General features: G+C 32.6%; 1 protein-coding gene across 2 annotated transcripts in view; it reads right to left on the bottom strand.

Moving 5' to 3' along the window:
* LOC129225722 (uncharacterized) overlaps nucleotides 1–24,373 on the bottom strand; it is a 127,164-nt gene that overhangs the window by 33,381 nt on the left and 69,410 nt on the right. Inside the window, exon 3 of one of the 2 annotated variants that reach the window (XM_054860215.1) lies at nucleotides 16,355–16,534. In XM_054860215.1, the coding sequence (XP_054716190.1) occupies nucleotides 16,355–16,523 (169 nt within the window). In that variant the 5' untranslated portion in view covers nucleotides 16,524–16,534. Of the gene's footprint in view, nucleotides 1–16,354; nucleotides 16,830–24,373 lie in introns of those variants that run through there. The other variant, XM_054860217.1, reaches the window with a different exon arrangement.

Genomic DNA, 24,373 nt, shown 5'->3' on the forward strand with positions numbered 1-24,373 from the left:
ATGATAAAACCAGCTTGCTCCAAAAAACAAACATCAAGAGATATTAGATGGGAATTCAAGTTACGACGAAGTTTTCGAACTGTTCAACATCTTTTACAAAGAGAAAAAGTTTCATTATGTGAAACTAATATCATGACATACTCCTGAAAATGTTCATAATAAACCAAGGGTTGAACATGCCTAAAAATGCGGTATTATGGATAAAATGTGGGATAATGAAATCATCTCTGGTGAGAAAAAGTTCAATTAGGATGGACTAGATGGTTTTTGCTGCTTCTGGTACCATCTCTGTGAGAGGAAAAAAAAATTAAAGTGTACATTTGGAGGTGTCTCAGTCATGGTTTGAGGAAGTTTCGCAACGAATGGAAACTATGCCATTATTTTTTGTGCAGAGCAGAATGAACTCTGTGAACAATGTTGATGTACTGAGAAATATTTTTACTTCCTTTTACAAAAAAAGGAAGTATTGTATTCGCGAAAAAAATTTCACTCAGAAATCGACCTTAATTGCCGTTTTGCTTACCCACGAATGAATGTTGAGTTTTTTTTCCGACTCGACCCCCCATATCCATTTCGACGATTCCCGAGTTAATTACGACGAGTTTTCTCATGACGTCTGTACATGCGTATGTGCGTATGTATGTCGCGTAACTCAAGAACAGTCCTCGAAAGTTGAAATTTGGTACGTAGATTCCTAGTGGGGTCAAGTTGTGCACCTCCCGCTTTGGTTGCATTCGGGTTTTTCTTAAGGAGTCTTTCACCCCTTGTTTTGGGGGAAATCATTTTTAATTTCGATGTAAACTCAAGTGGTGTTACAATTTGGCAGACACGTGGCGATATATCGCCAGTCTTTTGGTCGCCAAGTTTTGTCGCCAACTTGGTGATTTTTTTTTAAAGTCTGGTTTCAATTTGGCCACTGTTGGTGATATTTAGAGAGTAAACTATTGAATCACATTGAAATTGCCAATAATGGGAAAATGACATTAAATTGCTATAAAAGGAAATCATGTGATGCACACATCAACTCATTTTAAACAAAAAACACCGTTAATTACAAGTTTAAGCAATTTGTTCCAGCAGAATAATGCCTAACTACATGTTTCTCAAATCTCAAAAGGTGTTCTTCTTGCTCATTTCGTAAAATTACTATACTTACCGGACAAAAGACTTGATCTAAGTTTAACGAAAACTTTAGGACACATTCTGGCACCCGAAGTGTGAAAAAAAAATGGTATTCAATATTGAAACAAGAAAAATCTCATTTTCTCCATCAAAAATGTGAGGATAAAATTTTCCAATAACGTTCTTTAACTTCCATGATATAAAGACTAATAAAAGTGACTGATAACAAGAAGTTCTGTCTAGAACTAGACGAGCCTACTTTCCCGTATACCCATACTACTTTCTAGTACCTGATCAATATTCTCAAAAATAGCTAAAATTGCAAATTTTTTCAAACATATTTTTAAAATATTTTAAGCTGATTTCTAGGAATAAAATATTCCTCACTCATCTAAAAAAATTAGATGCGTAAAAAAAAAAAAATAAATAAAATAAAAATAAAAAAAAAACGAACAAATAAAATAGCAGCAACTTTTAAACAAAGCAGCTAATACACTTTTTTCCATTACAAAATATCTTTAACAGCTTTCAAAATGAAAAAATAATAATTAAAACTAATAAGCTCATTAAAATAAATACATCATATCAAAAAAAAAAAAAACGTTTCTTTTTCCCCTGTTGCCAAAAACATTTTTTTAAATGAATTAATGCACTTACCAAAAAAAACAAAAAAAAAAAAAAAAACAATAAAATGTCAACTTAAAGAAATAATTTTCATTGTCAAAAAAAAAAAAAAAAAAAAAAATCGTCTGCGCATATTTTTATGTAGAAACATAAATGACTTCGAGTTTATTCGCCAAAAACTGAGTACCTAAATTGAAATTTTAGCGTAAAAATAAAAACAAGTCATATCAACAATAATTATTTCCCAGTTAAAACCATAGCAGCGGAGTCGCAGTCGAAGTCAATCTCATTTTGAGATAAAGGAGTCGGAGTCGAATATTTAAGAATCGGTGTCAGTCATTTGTCTTCCGTGTATAAATTTTTGCCAAAGCTACGAAGTCTGAGTCGAAGTCGGGGAGTCGGAGTCCAATTAATTGTCGGGCACAGGAGTCGGAGTCGGAGACAAGTGCCCCTAAATTCTCGGAGTCGAAGTCTGGAGTTTGGCGTCAAGAGTTATTTCCAACAAAATTTGTTTGAAGCAAATCCGCCTTCAAGTACGGAATCTACATTGACTTTCAGTTTCCCCGTAGGCGCTATTGTAAAGGGATTTGAACTGTTCAAAATTGAACGGAAAATTGTTCAAATCGAAAAGATATTTTACATACAAGTTTTTCATCAAAAGCTTTTTCCTGCAAAGTTTGTTTGAAGCAAATTCGCCTCACAGTTCGGAATTGCCTTGAATTTCCCCGTAGGCGCTAATGTTAAGTTTTTTTTAACTGTTCAAAATTTAACAAAAAATAGTTCAAATCAAAAAGTGAAAGATGGGATTGAGATGTCCTCGTCGAGATCTTTCGAACAAAAAAAAGTTTTTTCGAATCGGACTATTCATTCAAAAGTTATTAGGGGGGGAGGGACAGACAGACAGACCAACAGACCGACGGACCGACAGACATTTTTCCCCATCTCAATATCCTACTTTCCAATTTTTAATTTTTTCATATTTATTTAATTATTTTATATATTTTTGACTTTTTTTTGTTTTTCGCGATATTTTTAAGATGCATTAAGCCTTCTTTCATGCTTTTTTCTTCTTTTTCTGACTTTTACGGGGAAAGTAGGCTAAAAAAGGGGAATATTATATCTCTCAATTGGTTTTAAGAGCAAAACACTAGTTATTCTTATAATTTTGTTCAGCTTTAACAATGACACTTTGTTAATTAATCACAGTAAAACATTAATATTTTGTATTTTCAAATGTTCTGCATTCTACACTGATTTCTTGCATAAAAAGGCATTTTGCGTATAAATGTCACTGAATTATTAAAGTTTTTTTTTTTACTGTGCAATTTTATGTGTCCTTAAAATTTTGACCACCACTGTATGGAAATGGAAACACGTGTTGCAATGTTTGTTGAACATTTTTGTTACATAGCACTGAGTTTTTTTATGTGTAAAATAAATGAAGTTAAGAATGTTGAAGTTGCGTGCCAAGAGTCTTCCTTTGTATACGCACAAAGGGTTTCAAGAAACTGAACAGCTTCTTGTTTTCCTTGCATTGATACTGTATTGGCAGAGAAACTACTTTTACGGAGTACATACCTTCAGACAGAAGTTATTTGCATACAAATAGGCGGGGCTTGAAAGCAAAAATCAAAAAGAGAGGAAGTCCTTCTACAATGGGGTGGTTTCCTTCAGTCAAAAATATTACTTTTATTCATTGAAATGGATAGAATGAACAATAAAATAAAAATAACATGGACCCAGAAAATACTTTCGTTTTCCCAACATTTTTTTTTAAATTAATTTTTTTTTAAATGTCCGATTTTGAAAGAGATAAGGTAGGTTTAGTGCTTCAAATAAACCCCTAATCATCCGGTATGCTGGACACTTCGAATTACCCAGCATGCTGGTCAACCTCACTTTTTTCCGGTTTACCGGCCAATGCAAGGTAATACGTTTTTTTTCCTTCTTACGTTACTTAAAATGTCCGGTATTTTCCATTAATAACTTAAAAAACGCAGTAAAACTTCAACAATTCCATTCTTCGTTAAATACCAAAGGTGTGTCGTGTTAATAAAGCTTGACTGAAATTTAAAAAAAAAAATGATTTAACAGAGCTTGAACTCGAAAAGTTTCTTACCAAGGAATAAAAGTTTTAAAAATGTAGCAAGGTTTTTTGATTTTATTAGAAAGTCAAAAGTACTACTTTTAGTCATTGAAATTGATAGAATGAGCAAAAAAATAATAATAATAACAAGGTCCCAGAAAATATTTTCATTTTCCCAACAGTTATTTTTTAATTAATGTTTTTAATTGACCGATTTTTCACACAAGGCGTGGTCTTGATGACGTTATAAATGATGCATTTTGGCGCATCTTTCTAACACGTTTCCACGTTATGATAATCAACAAGCGAATTAATATTGCGCTCTACGCTTGCTATCAACCAAATCGTTGCCAATACACGTGAGTCAAGATGCGAATTAAATATTTTGCTCTGTGAATGGCATTTCATCATTAGTGATGTCATTGGCAAGATTCGTAGACAATAAAAGCGCACTGATTAAAGTAATTTTTTAAAATTTTTAAACTTAAGTAAATTATTTAAAAAATGGTCAGATCCTATGTTTTTAAGCATGCTCTTTCAGAAAAAAAAATACTTTTAAAATTTTGGAAACGACCCCATTGAAAGAGATCGGTCATTTAGAGCTTTTTCAAAACTTCCAACAAATAAGATCAACAAATACGAAAAGGTTGGAAATCTTCTGTTCCTGTGCGTGTGAAACATATCGCTGCTCCGGTGAAACATTGACGTAACTGCAAAACTAATTGATAATAAGTTATTGTCGTCACTGGGTCCAAACATGGCTTCCCCATTCGAATGAACACAGAAAGATGTTTTTCAACTTTTTGCCACCAGAGCACTAACTCAACTATGTTTCATTGTATGAGGTAATGAATAAAATAAAATAATTTTGTATATTTGTGGTTCTTCTGTAAAATTACACTTTTTTGCAGTTGCGTCTATGTTCCACCGGAATAGCGAGATAATAATAAGACGAGCTTGCTCCGAAAAACAAACCTCTGGAGATTTTAGATGGGAATTCAAATTACGGTATAGTGCTTGAACTGTTCAAAGTTTTTTACAAAAACAGAAAATGTTTCATTATGTGACACTAATGTCATTACAGACTTTTAAGAAAGTTCATAAGAGACCAAGGGGAAGGGCAAGCTTATTTTTTCAACAATATTGAACGTTGACTATTATTTTTTGAAGATTTAACTTAAGGGGGTCCGGGACACAAAAATCCTCAAATTTTGCAAGTTTTTTTTATAATTTGAAAAATTGCTCCGTTTTTTTCTGCTTAAGAGGACGTTTGAATCTTGTTTCTACCTTAAATAGAACGAAAGTTATAGTTATTTTTGTTGCATGCATCTAACGAATGTGTACATAACTTTAAAACTTTAAACGCGTTTTTCTCCATGATGCAATTTTTCCCGATTTCTTGCATTCAAACTCTTATAAGTCAGGAACCGATAGAGATAAAGTAATGAAACTTAGAGCATATATTTTTCAAGCAATTTACTTTAATTTTTATTCGGCGAATTTGAAAATAACGTTTACTGCAAAAATTATGATTTTTTTTTTTAAAGTATCTTCGAATTTTTCGAAATTTTTCTTCAAATATTTTTTATTTTTTATTGAATCAATATTTTTAAAATCGCCGCATAAAAATTAAAGCTTAGATATTTGTGCATACTTTTTTGAAAAAAAAATTGAAAATTGACCAACAATATTTTGAGCTATAGCAATTTAAAGCAACCCCATTTTTTTGAAAAAAACTTATTAAATTTAAATAAAAAAATAATTTTTTTTTCATATTTATGTTATGATTTTGCTTATTAAATAAATGATGAATCAGTTCAAAGAATTTCAAAACTCTAAAGTACATAATAAAAAAATTTTCAAAATGTGTCTCGGACCCCCTTAATAGTGCAAATAATGGGCTCGCTTCCTTTAGGATTTCGATTTCTGAATTTGGATCAAGTAACGATGCTACAGCACCAACTTTTCTGCCCGATAAATTTCCAATAGCTAGTTAAAATTGGAGTTGTACTCTTAAAGTTTCAAGGCAGTCCTAACCCTGGGGAAAAAGCATCCTCTGCATAATATTTGACAAAGAAACATAAAGCACTTGTATTATTTAAAGATCAACACAGTGATAATAATGTTCCCGCAAAAAGTAAATGATGACAACGTAACTGATCTCTCATGGATTTGTTAAATTATCAAGCCTTTTCTCTATTTTAAAATAAAGAAAGAAATGATAATTTAAATTTATGTGGAATTATTGAGATTTAAGTGTAACACGAAACAAGTTCTGAAAATATTTTGAAGCACAGGGGTAAAAATCAAGATTCAGAAATTTTTTGGTCACCGATGGTAAGTAGCAGCAAATTTACTAGCGACTACACTATCGACATAAATATTTTTGTACTTTAAACTTACGTTATTTTTCACAATGAAACTCTCTTATTTAACTTAATCATAAATGAAAATTATACCCGAAGCATAATTCTTTTTCATTTATGAATTGAAATGCAATGCTTCCCTTTTTTTTTTTTTTTTGCAAAACGTTTTCAATATTTTTCCGTATCATTTAATGACACACTAATTTTTTACACTCATTGATTTTTTCTCACAAACAGTAAAACCTGTGTATAACGATACTATCTATAACGATAACCTGTCTATAACTTTTTCTTTTGGCCCCATCAAAATGTCAGCATGAATAATCAAACTGTCTATAACGATAACCTGTCTATTACGATATTTTTTAAGGTCCCAACAGTATCGTTGTATTCAGATTTTACTGTATAAGTTATTAATTTATTTATAATCTGGTAGCTACTCTTTTGAAAATCAAAAATGGTGACTAAAAATGGAATTAGCTTTTTAAATTACGATTAAAACATAAAAATCACCATTTGAAATACATGTAGATGTAATTAATTAGTGATATTAGCGATAATTGCGTAGTGAAACTGATTAAGAGGATAGGAATAAATTTCATTTCTTCGAGATAGAGGGGGAGGCGTGTCAATGTTACAGGTTAACGAGATGGTCGTATTTCACTGTTCTAAGAAAAGAGGGGAAATTGATTGCTAATCGCCGTGAAACAAATTGTAAATGAGGAGCAGTGAAATAATGTGTGGGGGTTTATTTTCTGGAAATAAAAGAGATTATACCAGAAAATTGAAGGTTTTAGTTAGGAGCCGATAGCCAATAGACCCTTTTACCTTACAAGCCAACTTTGTGTAAACTGAATTAGTCAGTAGTCGATAGATTCCTTTTATTAGATAACAATAAAGTCTTCCGTCAATGTATGACGACTGAAAATTGCTTCTACATTCGAATGAAGCAATTGCCTGTTTGGTGATATTTTGATAGTTGAAATTGTAACCCTAACTCCAGTAGATGAACCCTAAACTCCAGCAGATAGCGTTCATAGTTGACCATTTTTTCGTTTCTTCATTCCTCTGAAATGAGTCTTACCAGTAAAACTGTCAAGTTACCGGATCCAGTTAAGCCTTGTCACAATAAAGCCTTTCCCTGGATGCTAAACATTACCAAAACATATTATCTAATTGTCATGCCGTGGCATGAGTTTCATTGTTGAGGACGTCAGGAGCGTTATTCGATCATTGGCTAGTATATATATATATATATATATATATATATATATATATGAGGATGGGTCATTCTCACGAACATAGTACTGATTATACTCGACACTTATTAATTTTAATAATGTTCACCAACTAATCATCTTTTTATATTGATTTTGTTTTTGTGTATAGTAAAATATTAGTGCTTTGTACACAAGTAATTTATGAAGGGTGTTAAAATATTGTGCCTAATCTTTGTAACTTGGACAAACAACAGAGATGACGAATACGTCTTTAAAAAACTTTTGTAATCCCAAGGAAAAGTTCAAACACAGAACAAGTATAAAATTAAATAATGATTCCAAAACCTATTCTGTGTGTCTTCAATTTTAAGAGCAACAAAATCTTTTTTTTTCGAAATCATTACTACAAAAGTAGCAGAGTGGATATTCAATAGTTCAAATTAACTATCAGAGAAGAATAAGGCTCATTTTGAAAGAAAATATTACGTCGTTAAATTGCACAAATTTGTAAATGAATGCAAACCTGGACCTACGGGTTCCTTATAACATCGAAACACGTATATGCAGTTTTCTGTAATTTGTGCTATTTAACGTAGTATGATTTTTTTTACTTTACTGTGCAAAGGTATTCCTTTGTTTTTTTGACTCACCTTGTTTGACGGCTGTAGAACTCAAATTGGCTAAGCACAGAAGTAATGGTACTTAAGATTTTTTGAAAATATTGTCAGATTCAATGCAATTGTTAATTTCATTTTCAAAACGAGAGTAACGGAGTGGACAAAATGAAACAGGGAAATTGTTGGGACATCAATATGTGACATTTTTTAGGAAAATGTTTTTCTTTATGCAGGTTGTATTACTATAGTCATTTCTATGAGGAAAACTATGATTTAACCGATATTTTATATTGTTGTTGCATTTCAGCACGAACTTAAATTACACTTGAACTTCGAACGATTTGAAGCTGAGACACCCAATATTATCCATTTCGTTTTAGAACAAAATATTTTTAAGCTCTTCATAACTGAGGGGACCGGAACAAGTTTTGAAAAAAAATTTATTAAACCGTTTAGAGTTTTGACATTTTTTGCACTGATTCACCATTCATTTAATAAACAAAATCATGACAAAAATATTTATTTATTTTTTCATTTGAATTTTTTTTTTAATTGGGTTGCTTTAGATTGCTAAAACTCAAAATAGTCTTGGTCATTTTCAAATTGTTTTTCAAAAAATTATGCACAAATATCTAAGCTTTAATTTTTATTCGGCGATTTAAAAAAGGGTAATTCAGTAAAATATAGAAAATATTTGAAGAAAATTTTAGAAAAAGTCAAAAATACTTTCTTTAAAAAAAATATCATTTTTTGCAAAAAATGTTTTTTTTTTTTTTTAAATTTGCCGAATAAAAATTAAAGTAAACTATTTGAAAAAGATATGCTCCAAATTTCATTACTTTATCTTTATCAGTCCTTGAATGTTAAGAGTTTTAATGCAAAAAATCGGGAAAAATTGCATCATGAAGAAAAACGCGTTTAAAGTTTTAAAGTTAAGTATAATATTAGTTAAATGCATGCAACAAAATAATTATATCTTCGTTCTAACTAAGATAGAAACAAGATTCAGATGTCGTTTTAAGCAGAAAAGAAAACGGAGAAAAATTTCAATTGATTAAAAAAAAAACTGCAAATTTTGACGGTTTCTATGTCCCGAACACCCTTAATCTGCAAACCATTAGTAACTAATAATACATCATTAACTGAAGAATCAACGCAAAAGTATAATTAATTGGTGGTAAGTAAGTATTAAATTTGGTTTAACACAAAACAGCCTTGTTGGGATTGATATGTACTTTTTTTGCTAAAAGGACTCACAACCAGTTATCACTATTCTATTTTTACCTGGATAAATTACGTTAAACAATTTATACGTCTGCTTTCAGAAAGTAAGGAATTAAATAACATATTTTTGTACTTGAAACTTGTCTTATTTTGCATAATGAAATTATCTTGTTCAACTTATTTATAAATTTATGATTATACCCGAAGCATAATTATTTTCCATTTATAAATTGAAATGCTTCCATTTTTTGCAAAACGTTTCCAATATTTATCCGTATCATTTAATAATTCACTTATTTTTTTTCACTCATTTATTTTTTTATCATATATAAATTAATTAATCTATTTATTTGTTTATTGCTTTACTATCCATTCATTTATTCATTCGTCCTTTTATCTAATTATTCATTTGATCAAACATATTTTTAATTATCAAATGAAAAATTATTCATTTTTCAGGTTGCTCCATAAAAATAAGAGTGAAAATTTTCCTTTTTTTTTTTCAACGTAGAAATTGACCTTCAAAAATTATAAATAACGTTTAAATGCAAGTTTTATTGTAAAATACATTATTCATGCTTTATGCACTGTAATTTTCTAAACATAATCCCCAATTTGTTCATGTTGAAATAGGTAAGTCATCTTAACTATTTCTATTTGTCCCGCATTCCCCTATATATAGTTTTATTTGAAAATAAAATAAATAAAAAGTAACAAAAGAAGAGTACTGTTTAAAGCGAAATTTAGTTTGCAAGAATCACTGCAAAAATGATAAATGTGGCTTAAATAGATAATTTTGTATTTTTTTTCCTTGATTAAAGCTCACAAAATAAAACTACATCACGTTAAATTACATATTTTAAAGCAGCAGTAGAAAAAAGAAAATTGTCTGAGGATGCATCTTATATGGCAGTCAAAAGAGAAATTTAGTTTAGAAAAATCGTTGCAAAAATTACAAAAATGATAAATAAGGCTAAAATACATAAATTTGAACTTATTTCCTTGGTAAAAGTTCACAAAATAAAATTACATCACCTAATATTACATACACAAAGCAGAAATAGAAAAATAAAAATTGAGTAAGAAAACATCTTATGGCAGTCAAAAGATAAATTCAGTTTAGTACCCTTTGCAAAAAAAAAAAGTTAAAATCGTTTGAATAAACTTTTTACAAGATTTTTTCACTTTTTTGCTTCACAAAAACCCAGGAAAAAAAATCACATTGCTGAAAACTACATATTTTAAAACGAAAATAAAACGAATAAAAACATAAGTAAAAAAGCAACAAGTTGAAGTCAAAAGGGAAATGTAGTTTTGCAAACTTTTTCAACAACAGTAAATTTGATTCGGATCTACATTTCAACACTTTTTGAATTTGTTTAGTTGATAATAAGCATTTAAGAAAAGGAAAAAGAATTGTTTTCGTTTAATACTTGTCAAATTTATCCCTTGTAAAACTTGCATGCATCGTTTTAACAAAAACACGGGAATGCAGTTTTGCAAACTTTAACGACAACAATAATTGATTCGGATTAATATTTCAACATTTTTTTAAAATTTTATTTATTTATTTATTATTATTTTATAATTTTTGTTTTTTTTTTTTTTTTTTTTGAAAATAAGCATTTAAAAAAGTGGGGGGGAGGGTTGTTTAATACTTGTCCAATTTATTTCTTGTAAAATTTGCATGCATCGTTTTAATAGAAACACGGGAATGCAGTTTTGTAAACTTGAACAACAATAGTAAATTTGATTCGGATCTACATTTCAATAATTTTTTGAATTTTGTTTTGTTGATGATAAGCGTTTAAAAAAAAGAATTGTTTTTGTTTAATACCTGTCAAATTTATCCCATTTAAAATTTGCATGTATCGTTTTAACAGAAACACGGTTGTTTTTAAAAATCGTTTCTTAATAAAACATAAGTAAAAAAGCAACAAATTGAAGTTAAAAGGGGAATGCAGTTTTGCAAACTTTAAAAATAGCATAAAATTTGATTCCGATCTACATTTCAACACTTCCCTGATTTTTTTTTCGATATTAAGCATTTTTAAAAAAAGAAAAAGAATTGTTTTTGTTTAATACTTGCCAAATTTATCTCATGTCAAATTTGCATGCATCGTTCTAACAGAAACATGGTTGTTTTTAAAAATTTTGCCTTAATAAAAACATAAGTAAATAAACAACAAATTCAAGTCTAAAGGGGAATGCAGTTTTGCAAACTTCAACAACAACAGTAAATTTGATTCGGATTTACATTTCAACACTTTTTTGATTTTGTTTTTGTTTGTTTTTGTTGAAAATAAGCATTTAAAAAAAGGAAAAAGAATTGTTTTTGTTTAATACTTGTCAAATTTATCCCTTCTAAAATTTGCATGCATCGTTTTAACAGAAACACAGTTATTTCTTAAACTCGTGCGTTTTCTTTAAACTTCAGACAGAGAAAGAGCACAACATATGTCGAATGTGCAACTTTTGTGAAGAAAATTTCCTCGAAGCCAGTATTCCAACACCCCTGCTTGTCAGTGCGACCATCCACTTTGGCTTTGTATCGCTTGCCGTAAGGATTTCGACAGCCGCTTGCTTCCCGGAATGAAATGTTCCAACCACCCCCCTCGGATGTTGTCGTCGTCAGAAGCAAGCGCCGGACCCCGGACCGGATAGTGCGGAAGATAGGTGGCTGCACTGCTCCTAGATTTATCTCTATTCAAATTTAGCATTTATTTTATTGGTCCAGCTTTACTTTCTCGCATGTATCTGAAGGTATACAAATTGCGCTTCAAAATCGATTATATTTTTATTGCCTTCATTTCAGTTTATTTGTTACAAGGTGTTGCTCGCAAAAGAGGCGCGAGTTGCAAAAAAAATCTGGAGCAGGCAGCTAAGACTGCAATACTAACACGTGGGAAAGTAAAACGCAGTATCTGCAGAAATGAGTATTTGACATATTTGAAGAACCGCGTTTTGGATTCCATACTAGCAATATTGAAATGTTGGACTTGGGCGGTTTTTTTTTTTTTTTTTTTTTTTTTTGGTGCATTATTTTTAGCGCCAGGGCCGGATTTAGGGCAGGGCAGGCGGGGCTACTGCCCCGGGGCTTCCACAACAAAGGGGCCCCCACAATAAAATTTTACAAAATATCCTAACTTTCATGAGTCAGCAAATTTTACGTTTTTTTCTCCCAGACTCTTTTTTTTTTTTTTTTTTGTATTTCTACTAAGAATGCTTGCACAACTATAATATTATTATCGATACATCAGAAATCCCTGATTGCAAGTATCCATTTATTATTAATTTTTTATTTGATCGAGCATTTCAGTGACAATATATATATATATATATTTTCATTTAATTTGTAATTTGTACCTATGAGTTAAAGAAAAATAAAGTCAGTAAAAAAAAATCCGAAAAATGGTTAACTTTGCAGGTCATCCTTACAACTTCTCGCTTCTTGAGCTCAAAAATTTAAACATTATTGGACGAAATGACTTGAATGAAATTTTTTTAACGAAAATATCTATTGAACACGTTGATTTTCTCCCGCTTCCCCCCTTTTTCTGACATTTTTAATAATAATGAAGAATTCTGAATTAATCATTAAAAATCTGTTATAATTTTCAATTAGCAGTAAATTGCATGGGGGCGCTCTTTTTTTTAACCAAAGAAAGGATTTAGTCCTTTAAGTTGGTGAAACCCCTACAATATATCAAAGTATCGGATATTTTCGAAAATATGATGATCTTTTCGAACCCTGATTAGGGGCCTCCACTCCTTCGTTGCCCCGGGACCTCCACACTTCCAAATCCGGTCCTGTTTAGCGCAAACCAAATAAGCAAGCTTGTACAATAAAGCTAAAGTACAATAGATGACAAAAATGCAAAGGAAAATCTGCAGATACTACGCTTTACTCTTCTCACGGCAGAACAGCTTTGCAATCTCAGAACTCTCAAAATGCTACTCTCTTTCTCTTTTCTTTCTTTCTTTTTTTTTTTTTAATTTTAAGTAACAAATACATTTAAGCCACCATAAAAAGTTACGTTTTAACTTATAAACAAGAGACCCCATAATATAGGTGATTGCATTGCTTCTCGATTTATCTTTATTCAAATTTAGCATTTATTTTATTGGTTCAGCTTTACCTTTTTCAAACGTGAATCTGAGGGAATAAGTTTGAATATCGATTTTATTTTTATTGCGTTCAGTTTAGTTATTGGTTGCATGGAAATATGTTGCGAGAAACAAAATGCGAGTAGCAAACAAAATACAAAGCAGGCAGCTAGCTACCTTGTCAATAGGGTCGTTTCCGAAATTTTAAAAGTATTTTTATCTGAAAGAGCATGTTTAAAAACATAGGATCGGACCATTTTTTAACTAATTTAACTAAGCTTAATATTTTACAAAAATTACTTTAATCGGTGCGCTTTCATTGTTTACGTTTCTGCCGATGACATCACAAATGATGAAGTGCCATTCATTGATGCCATTTTAACGGAGCACAATATTTAATTTGCATCTTTACTCACATGTGTTGCATACAAACAAAGTCATGCATACAAACAAAAATTGCAAGACTTATTAACATTTTCTACTTTACGGCGTGCTTTAGTTTTACCTTTTTCATCCGCCATTAAACGGTGGCTGCAGTGTCCCCTATAGTTTGTTGGAGTTGCGAATATGAACGCTACCTACTGGAGCTTAGGGTTAATCCACTGGTGTTAGAGATAAAACTTAAACAACCAAGATATCACCAAACAGGCAAATGCTGCGTTCAAATATGGAAACAAATTTTCACCCGTTTTGGCGGATACCATGACGGGCGACTTTATCTTCTTTACTAATAATAAAGCTGAAAGTCTCTCTGTGTCTGTCAGGATATCTCTCTGTCCGGATATCTCTCTGTCCGGATCTCTAACTGTCAGGATCTCTGTGACGCGCATAGCGCCTAGATCGTTCTGCCGATTTTCATGAAATTTGGCACAGAATTAGTTTATAGCATGGGGGTGTGCACCTCAAAGCGATTTTTCAAAAATTCGATTTCGTTCTTTTTCAATTCCAATATTAAGAACTTTTCACCGAGCAAATTATCACAACGTGGGCGAATAAATTTCCGAATGATCATAACGTGGGCAAGCATAGCAAACTGGCGACAACATAGCAAATTAGTGCGAAATTCAACATCCGTTATTTGTAAATATACAGGCGAACTAAATGATCTTTTCATTTTCTACTACTAGCAAAGCCGTGAAGCCGTGCGGGTACCACTAGTAGTATATATAATACCGAATAATCGAGTAATGCTCCTGACGTCATCAACAATGAAACTCGTGCCACGGCAAGATAATTTGATAATATATTTTGGTAATGTTGGACATGCAGGGAAATGCTTTATTTTGAAAAGGCTGAGCGGGATCCGGTCACTTAATTGTTTTACTGGTAAAACTGTCATTTTGGGAGAGTGAAGAAACGAAAAAGTTCTCAACTATTAACTCTATCTACTGGAGTTTAGGGTTAATCCACTGGAGTTAAAATTTCAACTATCAAAATGTCAACAAACAGGCAACCTTGACAGGTGACTTCGTAGTAAAAGAAAATAAAAACTTAAATATCAAAGCCAAGTAGCGTGAAACTTCAAACTCTTCATCTTCGACTTTATAAACTTGTGACTATTCTTAGCAGAAAAGAAAAAAAAAAGTTTTACCTGGCATCAAAAACGCTTTATCACTTTTGAATATTCATTACTGCGAAATATCGCAAACAAATTCTCTAATTATGATAATAAGCAGCATTAATAACATATTTTAAATATTATTCCGCACTAGCGCGAATTACAGCGATTCGCAGGAAAACAAAATCACAATTTCCCACCACGTGCTGAACGATGATGCAATAGACGGAAATGTCACATCGGAATGCATAGTGTAATTCGAACGCTATTTTAGACCGGTTTTGGGCGGGAAAGAGACCTCACCACAACCTTCACACAGCACCAAAACACAGTCCCAATCCGAAAAAATCGTTTTTAATGATCCTTGTATCGAATTAATGAGATTAGCTGGACAGGATGTGAAGAAATTAATCAAGAATTCGTTTAAAAAAAACAAGCGTTTTAAAAGCTTAAAATGAAAAATGCTCGAAATGACGAAATTTTTACCCCGAAGCAATATTCTTGTACTTATTTGAAGGTCAATACATATTAAAAGATTAGAATCTCGTCATTAAGTTTCGTCGTCGTCAATTACAAATTCCTTTAATTCAAATCCCTTAAATTCAAATTCGCGTTTTTGAACAAGAAAATCCTTAAAGAAAACTCGTAATTAAAATATAGTACATGGAAAACACTAAATTTGCAAAAATATTTTTTATAAAAACTTTATAACAGTTAAAATTTTAGGAAAAGAAAAACAACAAAAAACCAAATTTTTTACCAAGTTAGTTTTTTCTGTTGTCTTTACTTTATTGTTCAATTTATTTCAACTGGGTGTGACATTTGTACGATATATGCTCTTCAACCCAGGAATTTTGAACTTTGACGTTTAATTTTCATATGTTTCAACTAAATGTATTTTAGTGTGAGGAAAAACGCAGTTATGCGGCTCCCCACAGAATTTTTTTATGAATTTAAGTCCTAAAAATGTAACTTTAAATTATCTTTGGTGACATTAGGAATGAGGGAAAAGACTCCTTCTAGAGAGGGGCAGTTTTCCCTTCCTGTCCCCTCCACCTACGCCCATGCACAGGCGTGCGCAGAAATTTAGGGTGCCCGTGACAAATAACTTTTCCGCCCCCCCCCCCCCCCCCCATATTGTATAAAGCCTTATTTCACCCCTAGTTTTACAAATATTGGTTCCCCTTCAGGCTCGGTTCCGGTCCAACAGGTTTCCTTCCCTCTCCCTGTGCACGCCCCTGCGCTCATGTCCCTAAGTTATTCTTAGGGACATATTCTAAAAATCTGCAGTTATTGCAAAGCTCTCGCATTAAAAGTTTCACTTGAAAAAGAAATTTTTTGTGTTGTAAAATGTTTCTTAAATCTGCATTAATCACGAAATTCAAATAGTATTACTGTGCTTATCTGGTCCCATTTTATATCACACCCACCTCCTTTCTCCATAGTGTCAAGGAGATCCCCTTCGTCGAACCAGCGATGCCTCTGCAGGGCTTTGGTGAGGGTTCGTTTCTGTACCGAGTAGGAAGCCCGAACTGTAGTGGATGGGGTGATGAAGGAGAAGATGGCCTTTCGGGGCTTGCTGCCCGGATCCTCACCCATGTTGCCTTTACCTGTTGAAAGAAGAAAGAGAATTTTGTAACATGACGGGGGATTCTTGTAGCTCTTTTATCAGTAAAAAAACTGGCAAATGCGAGTTTTCCAGTAGGAAGAATATTTCTCTTTGGAAGGAGAGGAAAGTTGTGCGAAGACCCGTCAATTTCTTCACTACCATGATATGTGACTAGGATTTCCAATCCCGCGCCAATTTCAGTCCTGTGGGATTTAGGGATTGCAAGGAAATAGTCCCGCGGGATCCCGGGATCCCGCGGGATTGATTTTATTCTTCTAAAAATAGAAAAAGTTGTGCTTTTTAGCAGTAGCGTAACTATGGGGTCTAGCGCCCCTGGAGAACTAAAGAAATTGCGTCCCCCCCCCCAGGGTCGCCCACATGAGAAGTCACCAGAGGTCACTGTGATTTTTTTTTTTTTTTTTTTTGAACATTTTGATTAAAAGATTCGACAAATAGGAGGCAGCATTGTATTTTTTTTTCTTATTTTCTTTCTTAGAATTGTGTTCAATGATTTCCAATGTTCCTTCTCAGTAGGTGTTATGTATGTGTCTCTAGCTCTTTTTCTTGCGAGTTCCAATCGCCTATTTTTAAAGCCTTTTTCAAATTTTATGATAAAAAAAACACCTCTAATTTTTTTTTCTGATCAGTTGAAATGCCGCCCCCCTGTCTGTTGCGCCCCTGACGAGAGCCACGCCTGCCAACCCCTATTTACGCTACTGCTGTTTAGGAAATACTGCTTTTGTTACTTGAATTGGCAGTTCTTTTTAATTCCGTACACCAATTGAAGAGCACTACAAAGTCCAATTCCAATTTGTAATTATTGTTCGATACGCAAAAGAGGGACCCTAAAAAACTCCAATGCATCTTTATAAAGCATCGGATTACAGGATGAGCAAGTATTTTTGCTTAAAAAATAATACTCTTTACAAAAACACGTGCTGTGACTCTACTGTGGCTCCACTTTTACAAAAGATCAACATTATCTTCATCATCTTCTGAAATAGATTTTTCTATACTCTTATGCTTGGTTTTTGCTCAAAAACTGCAAATTTCGTATAAAAACGATGGCTGTGTATGCTTTGCAGTATCTAGTTTAACTTGCATTAAGAATACCGTTGTTGTTTTATAAATGTTGGTCATTGAATCAGTGCATTTGGTTCATTACTTCAAGGCCAAGGGGTGAGTTCTACTTGCTTTCACCTAGTCGTAGGCTCAGTAAAAGTTTTTGCATAATTTCACTAATTTTACCTCTTACTTGAAACAGACATTCAAACACTTGAGCAGCTTAACTTACTGCACTGTCATGCGAATCATCCTATATTTCATTCAAAATTCTGTCGCTGCTTTTAGAGTTGTGCCGAATATATAAATAATGGCAGGTTCTACATTGTTTTCTTCTTTATAGAAAAAAAATGTGCACTTTAAGTAAAAGGTTTTAAGTACATTCTTTAAGCTTACAGCAGTTCTCCAATATTGCATTGAGGCTACCCCAGCGTGTTTTGCAATCTAATACCTCTCCTTATTTTTTCTACAGCGTAGTTTTCTGGATTTTAAATTTTAGTGATGGTTTTCGAAAATGTTTTTAAATTGTGCGCATTTTTTCAATTGTTAAACGTATGAAAACTAAATCCTCGAATGAAAATAGCAATTTAATCGCAGAAAAATAAACTCAATTTTTATTGTATTCTAAAATGGTAAATCCACCGTTCATCATATGAGACACAAAGTTTTTCTGGTATCGATGGATTCGTATTCTTCCCGTCTCTATGTTTGGCTATTTAACATAATCCTCCAATAATAATTAGCGGAGATATCAATTAAAACTATTAATTATGACACTTAGATTTTGACACAAAATCCTTATTATTTGAAGGCTTTCCTCTATTCAAATTATTATTCAGTGCTTCATCTCAACTTTTCGTAAAAATACATTTATTAAAATTTGTAGGGTGAAAAAAAACATGAAATGAAAAATCTGTTGCCATTTTTTTTCTCTCGAATATGAACAAATACAATTCTGTTTTTTTGAGCAATCACGACTGCTTATTGTTCTCATTTGACAGTTTTGAATTCCTTTGATTTTATTTTCCCGCCGCCTCCCTCTGCAGCACCACGGTCGGTCGGCCGCCTCACGATGCTGCTCCTCTAGCGAAAACCGTCTCCAGGTTGCGTCACTTACTTGCCTACACTTACACATACACCTACACACACACACACATACACCTACACACACACACACATACACCTACACACACAAATACACCTAAACATAACAAACACATACACACACGCATACTATAGATACCTACACAAACACACACATAAACATAAGCACGCACCTACACATACACACAACTACTCACACATACACATACGCCCCCCACACAAACACACAACTACCCACACCCACACATGCCTACACACACATACACATACCCCCCACCGACACGCACAAACAGACATACCCCCTCCCACACACACGCCAACACACACACACACTCGTGATTGCGAAAAACATGATTTGAATTCAAGATGTCAAAGTTCAAATTATTTATTTATTTATTTTATTTTATTCATTTATTTATTTTTGAGCAATCACATTGTTTATCGATCTCATTTGACTGCTTTAGGCGTCCTATGATTTTATTCTCCCCCCTCCTCCCTCTGCAGCACCACCGTCAACCGACCCCTCCCGATGCTGCTCCTCTAGCGAAAACCGTCTCCACGTTGCGTCTCTATCTTACACGCACACTCATACATGCACACACCTACATACACACACACACACACACCCACACACACCTACACACACACATACACACACGAGCGCGCGCAAGCACTCGTGATTGCGAAAATCATAATTTGCATTCAAGATGTCAAAATAAAAATTTTTTTGAGCAATCACATTGCATATTGTTCTCACTTGACTGTTTTGAATTACTATGATTTTATTTTTCCCCCGCCTCCCTCTGCAGCACCACCGTCGATGCTCCTATAGCGAAAACCGTCTCCAGTTTGCGTCTATATCCTGCACACGAATACATACACACACACAGACACCTACACACACGCACACACACACACACACTCATGCCTGCACACAGACACAAACACACGCACTGGAGATTGCAAAAAACATAATTTGAATTCAAAATGTCAAAATTCAATTTTTTTTTTTTTTTTTTTTTTTTTTTTTTTTGAGGCTTTTCCTGCAATTAGGGGATTTTTAAAATGCTTCCTTTTTGGATATTTTTCTGTAATCTGCCACAACATTTTACTGATTTTTTTTTTTCTTCCGTTTAAGTCTGATTGTTGAACGCGTGCCACTTGACATAACTTTTATTTTCGACGCAGACTGTGCAAAGTCGGGCAACGCAGCTAGTTTCTCTTTAAAACCTGACTTCATTGTTTGAGTTCCTTATTTCCCTTCTAATTTTATTTTCAAGCAGTTAATTATTTTTCATATTTTTTCAAAGAAGCAAATGAATGACAATACATCATTTTCCATCTATAGCTATCCTGTCTACTGAAGGTAGGACGAATTGAGTAATTTCACATTTTTTCATTGTTTTCAACACCAGTAAAAAAAAAAAAAGGCTGCAGAGGCACATAAATTTATTTTCTCAAATGCATCATCTTTTTGTTGGCTATGGAACAATGAAGAATATGCGAATTCCTTAGAATTTATTGCCAAACGAATGTGTTAACAATCAACTCCTTGAGCAATACAAAACTCATTAATGAAAAAAAAGAATGCGAATTTGAAAATATAGCTTTGTTATATACGTGTATGTCAAACACACTAGCACACCGTGATATAAAAATTTGTCAAATAAATTATCTTGTGTGATTTTTTTTACTCATTTATTTACTTATTTTTTCAGTTTTAATTTTCAGGCAAATGCTCACACGGTCAAGTTCAAGAAAAGCGCAAAAATCCCGCCAAAATTTCGGTTGCCTGTTGTAAGTAAAAAGAGTTGCCTAAATAAAACTTATTCTCGTCAAAAAATACCATAACTGAAGATCATCAAAAATGTGAAATATTCGCTGTGAAATCAAACTTCTTTGATTCAAACTCGCTTTATATTGAGGCTTAACTTTCAAAGACTACATAATATCTGGATTCTAGAACAGTGGCGGTTTTAAAGTTTGACTGAAATGTATCAGAAAGCTATGGAACCTAAAAATGTGACAAAAACATACAGTCTGAGAACAGATTAATTACAAATCTCAAAATGTGTATTTATTGTAAAATAATTGGTTTCATTTATTTCAGAAAGACGCCATTTTTAACCCCCGACACACAAAGGAAGGGGGTTATAAGTTTGACGTGTTTGTGTATCTGTGTGCTAAACGGATGGACCGATTTTGAAAAAAAATCTTTTTTTTGGAAAAGAGAGTTGATCGAAAGTGTTCTTAGCTAGGTTGCATCTTTGGATGACATTAATTAACGGAGATATTAATTAAAAACCTCTAAAACGTTTTTCGAGATTTTTGCAGCGAAAACATAGTTACAAATTTTTATATTTAATATCAAAATAAATATAACTTTTCTTCGCGGGGGGGGGGGATGATAGAATGTGTTTGGAACTTCCATGTTTCATAGAATTCGAATTATAACGTTTTTTTAAAGCAGATTTTATTAACGGCTTTGCCTTTATCCACGCGATCGATAACCGAATTCATTCTTGGCCGACAAGGAAATAAAACGCAGTGATTTAAAATTTTTATCTGTTGCCGTTTATATTTAATAGCAAACAAAATACTTGACATTGATTTTTAATAATATAAGGCTTTTAAAAGGATTTTCAAATTTTCCCTCTTGATTCTATAGTTGCGGCTCAGTCGGGGTTTTTTAAAATTTTTGATTTTATCGTTGTTATAGCCGAGATTGCCAGTTAACCTTTGTTGTCGGAACAAATGACAAAATTGCTGTATTTCATTATTTCTATACCTCAGAGCTAGAGTGACGTCAAATCCAAAAAACGCGATTTTCCGTTTATTAGTGCATTGTATGTAGAAACCTATACCACATCGAGTCATGTGAACGTAATTAAAAAAAAAAAAAAAGTCATTTTCACTTGTTTACCAGGGTTAAAAACTGCGCGTCCCATCCTTTGGATGCGTCAGAAAAAAGTTTTTCGTCTCTCCTACAAAAGTATAACGATGTGAATTACGTCCTTCCTGCTCTGAGGTACAGATTTTATGTCGAATAATAATATCAGTTGGTTGAAACTGTCTGTACTTGCGCTCAAAACATTTAAAAACAAATTTTAAAAAATCCTAAAAGCAAATACGTGGGTGCATATTAAATGGGGTTGCCTCCTTCAGTCAAAAGTTCTACTTTTAATCACTAAAGTTTAAAGAATGAGCAAAAAAAAAAAAACTATAAATAAATAAATAAACAAATACATAAAATAAAATAAATAACATGGACCCAGGAAATACTTTCATTTTCCCAACAGTTATTTTTTATTTATTTTTTTTTTAAATGTCCGATTTTTCAAACAAGGCGTGGTCTTTATGACGTCACAAATGATGAACTTAGGCGCGTATTCCGCTGGCGCGCTGAATGCTTACGCTTGCTGTCTACTACGTTTCCACGCTGTGCTAATTCAGAAGCGAATTAAATATTACGCTCTGTGCTAATGGCAACAGTGAATGGCAGTTCATCATTTGTCATGCGCAGTAGCGTAAAAAATGAAATTCAGTCTGTGCACCGATTAAAAAAAGTTTTTAAAAAATAGTAAACTTTGTTAAATTATTTAAAAAAATGGTCAAATCCTATGTTTTTTAAGCATGTTCTTTCAGAATAAAATACTTTTAAAATTTTGGAAACGCCACTGTTGAAAGACACACAAAGCACTTTTTGACAATCATAATCGTTAAAATACTGTGAACTTTTTTTTGAGAAAGCGTTAAAAATTCACCGTAATCTCACAAAGATTTTGTTAAAAATATTTTTTACTCCTTTAAAAAATTTTCATGAGTAACTCCTGACATTCATTCATCATAATAACTTCATTACGAAACACAAAGGGTGATGCATAAGGATTTACCTACAATATTAACTCATTTTTCTTTAAAAAAAAAAGACTAACTCATAAATTTCAATGTAATTAACTTGTCAAATATACTAATTCCTCACTTCTTTGCGGTATCTAAACATTTTCGTATCTGAAATCAGTGTATTAATATATTCGGGTGCAAAGATAAGCTGCTTTAATACGGAGGGGAAAAATAACACATTATCTTCAGCGGAATCTATTGGCATGGAAATCGGATTTTCATTTTGATTTATGAAGGTTAACATCTTTGCCCTCAAATTCAGAGCACCATATGTAGGTGTAGAAAGTCGGGAGTAAAACTTGCAATTTTTCATACCTATGAAAAAAAAGGAAAAAGAGCCCATAATGTAGCTAGTGTTTTATGTGAAGATCATGAGGTAGCCTTTTCCATGGAGTCGTAATGGGGTTGTTTCCTTCAGTCAAAAGTACTACTTTTAGTCACTGAAATTGATAGAATAAGCAAAAATAATAACATGGGCCCTGAAAATACTTTTATTTCCCCAACAGTTATTTTTTAATTTAATTTTTTTAAATGTCCGATTTTTCAAACAAGGCGTGATCTTGATGACGTTACAAATGATGCATTTTGGCGCATCTTTCTACAGCGGTTCCACGTTATAATAATCAAGAAGCAGATTAAACATTGCGCTCTACGCTTGCTATCAACAATATCGTTGCCAATGCACGTGAGTAAAGATGCGAATTAAATATTTTGTTCTGTGAATGACCACACTGAATGACATTTCATCATTTGTGATGTCATCGGCAGAAATATAAACAATGAAAGCGCACCAATTTTAGTATTTTTTAAAAAATACTAAACTTAGGCAAATTATTTAAAAAATGGTCAGATCCTACGTTTTTAAACATGCTCTTACAGAAAAAAAAAATACTTTTACATTTTTGGAAACTACCCATTCTTCCGATTTGAAATACATGAGCATAGCTCGATTCAGCACAATTTATTGATGTTTCAGAAATACAAAGGTGTTAAAATAAAGTACACAGTATGAATGAATAAAAGTCTCATCAGAGCATAAATTGCAATTAAACTACCGCATTTTATGCATCAAAAAAGCTTATTTCTAATAGATTAGGGTCAATTTAAGGAACATGCGGGTTTTTCGATTTAAACTTGTTTTCTTGTGGCATTTTCATATTTTTAACTTATTTTTTTTCTCATCTTCAGGGGCGTCCCAGTAGAGGATCATGGAAGGTCACTGATCTCACAAAAATTTCTTTAATTCGCAAATTTTATCTGACGATTTAATGAATTTTGAAATACTATTGCTCTTTTTTAATGCCTACTGTTTCTTCTCATTGTGTTCAATTATGTGCGCATGCTCACATTTTATGATTCGGTGATATTCGGAGTTTCATTCGGTAAACTTGAGTAATTGCTCCCTCACAAAAATTCAAAATGCCCCTGCTCAGTTTTCATTTTTTACAATCTATTTATTGCTCTTGCTTGCTTTTAGTGCTTTCTAGTTTACTATTTTCCTTTTCACTGATGAGAATTTTTCTCCTTTCATAGATGATTTTTATTCCCTTTTCCCTTTACTTTTCTTTTCTAAATTGCATAGAAATAGGACCGGATTTCGACATGGGCCTACGGAAGCCCAGGGTACCAAAACTTGTGGGTCCTGAAATCTACAGCTAAAGTTCAAAGAATAGTAAGAACATCGCACAAAAGCAAGATCTAAAAATGAAATCTAGGAAAAAAAAATCTTAACATTTGAATATTTTCCGCACATTCCGATGCTATGGCTTTG

Source organism: Uloborus diversus, chromosome 7, assembly GCF_026930045.1.
Source record: "Uloborus diversus isolate 005 chromosome 7, Udiv.v.3.1, whole genome shotgun sequence".
In the NCBI taxonomy this organism is placed as follows: Eukaryota; Metazoa; Arthropoda; class Arachnida; order Araneae; family Uloboridae; genus Uloborus; species Uloborus diversus.